The sequence below is a fragment of the Toxotes jaculatrix genome, chromosome 14 (genome assembly GCF_017976425.1).
Source record: "Toxotes jaculatrix isolate fToxJac2 chromosome 14, fToxJac2.pri, whole genome shotgun sequence".
Lineage (NCBI taxonomy): Eukaryota > Metazoa > Chordata > Actinopteri > Toxotidae > Toxotes > Toxotes jaculatrix.
The window spans coordinates 8,393,070-8,399,040 of record NC_054407.1 but is presented as its reverse complement, the minus strand read 5'-3'; the positions used below and the strand labels follow the sequence as shown (position 1 = coordinate 8,399,040).

Genomic DNA, 5,971 nt, shown 5'->3' with positions numbered 1-5,971 from the left:
ACTAACAACATTAATGAAGACTCAAGCGTCCCACAAAGTCACCACCGTGTGACAGAGAGCTGTACCGGTCTGAACACACCCACAGTCCAAATTAAGTGAAAACACCTGTGTGGGTGCAGGAGCGTTTCTCAGCTGAACCTGTTTTGGAAACAATCTTAAGTTCTTTGCTTTTCAACTAGACAATCATCACACAACTAATCCTTCACTTACTGTTATCACATTTAGTTCATGCTTCACTGATTCAACCGTCTTATTTTTGATGAGATTAACACAACGAGGGAGCGTATCCTCAAGTTTAACTACAAAACAAGTTCAAGTAGACGCTTCTTCAAAATTAACATGTAAACTGTAAAATGTACATTTACAGTGTGTATGTGAAATTGTAGTTCACTGTTTAGGTTTTAACCTTCTTTTGAAACTGGCTGCGTATTCACTCTGTAGCATTCCCCCATGGTTACTGAAGGTAAGTGTGCTGGGGCTCCAAAGTAAATGGCATCATTTACTTTGCAACACATGAAATCTGATGGGGAAAATAATTTGAAGATTTTAAGGAACAAGTAAGACAGTGGAAATTTTGAACACCTCGTCTACACAGTTAATTGTGACCATACTTTCCTTTGGATAGAGAAATGCAACCCACCGGAGCCACGTGTCTGGGAATCACTTCAGTTTTCAACAGCAAAGTTTTATCAAATTATATCCTTTATTCAACTTCATAGGTTACATAGATGAATACACAACTAACATAACAACAGGTGTAGAAAAAGATACACATATTTACAACAGCAGACAAGTGTGCAGCAACATTAGGAGTTTGTCATGATGGTGAATCTCTTCTTGCATGGAGATGAAAATCTGGAAGGGAGGGGTCGAGCTTCACTTACTGAAAGAGAGGAGATCTCAGTTAGACCCACAGTGGAAAGGCTCTGATCTGCTTGTTATAAATTGTTCAAGGTGCATTACACAAAGTGTGTGGCCAGGTAGAAAACACTGCAGCTCATACCTCTCGACCTCCATACTGTTAGTGTGTCCGTTAGTCTCTCCGTTGGCTTTGGGAACACCGTCGGTGTGAGGCTCCTGCTCCCCCTTAGTGTGACCGTCGTCCTGCTTCACCTTCTTAACCACGCCTTCCTTCACTGGACTCTCTTCTGGTTTCCTCTGAAATACGACAGCACAGGTGCATTCAAATGAGATTCGCATCTGCAAAATTAATTTTTATCTTGTAATTAAAAAAAAAAAAAAAAAAAAAAGTGAGCCGCGAACTTCTCGTCTCCCTCACCTTCTTTCTGACCAGGTGGGAGATGTCAGAGACAGGAGCTGTGGAGCTGTGTCCATTGGCAGAACCATTGACTCCGTTGGTAGATGTGCTGTTAATCTGGACGGAAAGGAAAACATGACGCATCAAAAACACACCTGCGTCTTTGGATTTTAGTAAGTAAACCATGACAAGTGCAACTTACTTTTGAACTGGAGGAAGCGTCGCCGTTCTGCAGAGCGGACCCGGGGAATGCAGAGGAAGAGGAGCCTCCATCCTGACAACATTTATATGGAGTTTAAGTTAATCTGTAACTCACAGCTGTGTCTTACAAACCACGCTACAGTCAGAGGTCGACACTCTCAACAATCAGATACAAAAACATTTGAGAACTAAACATTAACCCTAACATTTTAGACCTTTTATGAATCACTTTAACACCTTTAAAAGTCTTTTTGTTGAAGAATCTGAACTCAGTGCTTGTTTAGATTTTAGACCTGCAGAGAGCCTGTGTATAATAAATGGCAGAAATGGGAATTCTGTTTACTGACACTTGATATTTGTGTTTAAATGATATGTATGAATATTTAAGGCTGCATGCATGGGTGGCCAAAATAGAGAATACCAACAAAACGAATCCTACTGGTTCAGACCTCAGTGCACACGCCTCATGTTTCTATGGAACAGTGACGTCACGAATCACGGCTCTTTCCAGTTTGAAGAAAACAAGCCCATCTTTAACTCACCAGTACACCCTTCACAGCCTCGGAAGCAGAGCTCGCTGTTTTCAGTCCCTCTGTGGCGTCCTCCACCTTCTCCTGGATCTCTGGAAGCAGAGCCTTCAGCTCCTCCATCTCCTTCCTCTCATTAGGCAGAGCCTCCGGGCCCTCTGCCTTGTCTAGCAGCCCTTGCAGTTTGTCTGAAAGACAAGGTGGACGTGTTAGCGCACAGCTCAGACTCTGGCACTCATACCTAAACGTGACGAGCGAGCGAAAACGCTGTAGCAGCCGGCCCTGCTTACCCAGCCTGCTCTTTATGACAGAGATGGAGCTGTTGAGCTCCTCGATGGCTTGGCTGTACTGAAGGTTCAGGCTGTGGGTCAGGCCGAGCTGGTAGTGAGTCTCAGCGAGCAGGCGGCTGTCTGAGTCCAGGTGCTTCACCTGCAGTTTGAAACACTCCTGGAAATCCTCCAACGCCTGTGTGTAATTTCCTGAGGAGAAAAGGGCAGCAACTCAGCACACGTTGCTCAATAAGGACAGAAAGGTGCAAAAATGTTAAAGTATCATTTCAGTTATTTATGGTGAACTAGATCCCCATTAGCTTTCACGTCGGCTAAAATTACTCTTCCTACTGCAAGTAATTTCTTCATGACTGTCAAGTTTTAAGATCCTGCAAGAACTGCAACTAGCAATTATTTTCACCATTAACAATCTGTTGATTCATTTAACAAGAAATTGACTAAGTGGTGGAAAATGTCCATCACTGTTCACACTGTTCTGCTTGTTTTGCAGCTAATACTCACATCTGAGAAGCTGACACCACTGTATGTTGACATTTTAATAGCATATTGCTGTGACACATGGCTTAAGGTTAAAATGACAACATGAGATCAACCAGTCACGACCAAAATGAAATAAATAAATCAAGTTTGCAAAACGGAAGATTTGTCGAGCGACGTGTTTGTACCTGATTCAGCAGAAACTTCACCCAATTTCAGGTGAGCCTGAGCTGCCATCAGCTGATCGTCCTTACTGTCTTTCCTTATTTGAGAGGGGAAAAAAAAAACCCTAAAGTTAACATGAAAGCTGTATTTCAATGACTATCATCGTGTTCTAACAATCATAGTGGCTCAGAACACATCTGGAGCTTTCATTACCTTTTGTAGATGACTTTGGCTACTTCCAGCATCTCCCAGGCCAGCTGCAGGTTCCCCACCTCCTCATCGTCGCTGTCCTGAAATTAATACACAAAAAAAAAAAAAAGATTTAAAATCCAACTCTTAAATTAACTGAGCAGGGTCACTTTGATGTGCACTCAAGCTGACTGGTAAAGTACCTTCTCAGCGGCACCATCTCCTTCGCCTTGCTCTTCTGCATCACCCTCCATTTCTGCTTCATCACCGTCTTCTTCCTCCCCCTCTTCTTCACCATCTGAAAACCAACAAAAAGAAATACCAACAAAGTGTTTAATTAAATCAGGCAACATATCATCACAACTACCATGGTGTCATTATGATTAGCATTAAAGGACAGAGGAGGAAAAAAGAAAGGAAAGCCACCTTCTTCTGCTTCCTCCGGTTTGTCTGCTGAGTCCTCTTCCTTGCCTTCTTCCTTCTCAGCCTCCTCCTCTTCCTTCTTGTCTTCTTTTTCAGCAGATTTGTTTTCACTGACCTCACTCTTCTTTTCCTCATCTCCCTCTTCCTTCGCTGCTTCCTGTTGTTCGTCACCAGCCTCAGCCTTTTCCGTTTCCCCGTTCGTCTCTGCAGCTTCTTCACTCTTCTTCTCTTCACTGTTCTCAGCATCCTCGTTTTTCTTCTCTGCCATGGCGTCATACACCTGGACCCTCAGCTCGTCTCTGGTCTTCTCTGTTGGGGTTAGAGAGCACAGTCAGGATGAGCAGCGCAAACAAAGCATGCCCCTTATTTATTAATGTTACTAATAATAATGATGCTCACACAGCACTAAAACAAGGCCAAGAAGAAGGTTGGAAATGACTGTTTTAAGTTTCCTTTCCTCACCATCAATGTTTTCTGTGCTCTCAATGTTGGAGTCTTTTGGTTTCTCCTCACCCTCCTCCTCTTCTGGCACTCCTTCCAGGGCATTGCCCAGGACTGAGTTTTCCATCCTACAACAAAACCATCAGATAGGTCAGCACGCTTTCACCCACAATGGAATGGACTTGTTAATTTCTATTTCTATGAAATAATAAGTCAAAGCAGGTGGAATGAAAAAAAAAAAAATTCACACCAATCATGGACTTACCGTGCCAAATCCAGCAGCGCTTTGCCGCACCAGAAGAAAGCCTCTCCACACTCATCTGCTGTGTCTCCATACTTTTTAGCTCTGAAACAGAAATTAAATAATAAATAAATATAAAGGTTTACTCGTGACTAGAGCTGCAAGGATTAGTTGATCAACAAAAGTAATCGATACGGATACTCGATTAATCTTTTTTGGCATTCGGTAAACCAAACAATCAAAAAGAAAGGTTGACAAAAAAGTATTTCAAAAGCATTTTAGTTGTGTAACTTAAAAAAATGAAAATAAAACCTTTAAGATTAACCATTCTGACTTTGGGTTGCTTGTTAGTTTGAGCCCTGTGAGCTGACAGTGTGATGGACAGGTTCATTCATTCATTCATTCATTCATTCATTCATTCCTTCCTTCCTTCCTTTGTCTCATAGTTAACTCACAGCATGCCGCAGGCCTCCTGCAGGGCGCTCACCGCCTCCACCACCTTCCCCATCACCAGGTGCTTCTTTCCGGTGCCGATTAGCTTGTTTGCCTCCTCCATGTTAGCTACACTGGACAGAGAGAGAAAAAAAAACACTTTTCAGCTCAACTCAACAAAAACCGAACAGCTGACCGAGTTCAGCCTGTAAGTCTTCGTTATATTGCAGGCTAACCCAGTGAAAGACTACAACACACAACATGTTACGGTAGGTAGCTACATACCTTGACTGAAGGGTGGACAAAAAAAGAACAGAAAAAGTAAAAGCAGTATCCTGTGGTTTGTGTCTCAGCTCGTCTCTCCCGCTGCTCGCACTGCCTGATCTGTTGTTTCAATTTGGCGCGAAATATTCCTGCCTCTTCCGGTCAATTTCCCGGTTACCAGCGCGGGAGAATTCTTAAAGGTACAGGTCTATTGATCTATGACTACTTCTGCTTCTACTACGACAACTAATACATTTACTGATACTGCTACTAGCAGCTGCAAATACTGCTGCTATTGTTACTACTGTGACTACTTCTACTACTACTATTAATGTTTCTACCACCACCACCACTACTACTAAGTGTAGAGTTCTAAAAAAAAAATATTCATCATTGTAAAACATTTTCATGAATAAGTACAGATAAAATTATTTATTCAATATAAAATAATGAAATAAATCAACAATTTAAAAAATCAGCTTGCTTTATATTTCTTGGTGAAAAGGGACATTGTGAATTTAAAAAAAAAAAGGAAAAAAAAAAAAAAAAAAAAAAAAAATATATATATATATATATATATATATATATATATATATATATATATAACATAATACAGACTATTAAATATGAAATATAAAAATAAAGAATATTATACAATAAAATGTTATGAAAAGAAAGAAGTACGATGAAACATTTCATATGTTCAAATGTATTGGGTTACTTCACATTTATTTGTTATACTGACTATATATGTGTGTGTGTGTGTGTGTGTGTGTGTGTGTGTGTGTGTGTGCAGTACAAGCTGCTGTCATGTCCTGCTGTGAGGGACAGGGATTGCCCAGCTCCCCCCGAGCTCCTCCTGCTGACTCTGCTGTGTCGCTGCCTCGTCAAGACAAGTCTGGACCTGGCACCCAATCAACCTCACACTGAGTCAGTCCTACCCAACCCTCCACACTCTGTCATCTTTAGAGACACAGCTTTAACGGCTATAATTTCTTAGTGAAATCTACCAACACTGCAGCACAGCTTACTGAGTCACACACTTCACTGTTATTCCACTGAG

General features: G+C 41.5%; 1 protein-coding gene across 2 annotated transcripts; it reads right to left on the bottom strand.

Moving 5' to 3' along the window:
* Positions 1-706: 706 nt before the first annotated feature.
* On the bottom strand, positions 707-5,061 carry LOC121192969 (histone-binding protein N1/N2-like). Of its 2 annotated transcripts, none has more exons than XM_041055039.1 (14): positions 4,930-5,061; positions 4,668-4,778; positions 4,237-4,317; positions 3,993-4,099; positions 3,534-3,839; positions 3,311-3,405; positions 3,132-3,208; positions 2,942-3,015; positions 2,277-2,465; positions 2,002-2,174; positions 1,461-1,532; positions 1,280-1,375; positions 1,004-1,158; positions 707-883 (listed from the first exon to the last, which is right to left on the bottom strand). In XM_041055039.1, the coding sequence occupies exons 2-14, from the start codon at positions 4,766-4,768 to the stop codon at positions 877-879; spliced, it is 1,533 nt and encodes a 510-aa protein (XP_040910973.1). In that variant the 5' UTR covers positions 4,769-4,778; positions 4,930-5,061; the 3' UTR covers positions 707-876. The 2 variants fall into 2 exon arrangements, with proteins under 2 accessions (XP_040910973.1, XP_040910974.1); XM_041055040.1 differs by having other exon boundaries at positions 4,668-4,773; positions 4,930-5,056.
* Between the last annotated feature and the right edge of the window lie 910 nt (positions 5,062-5,971).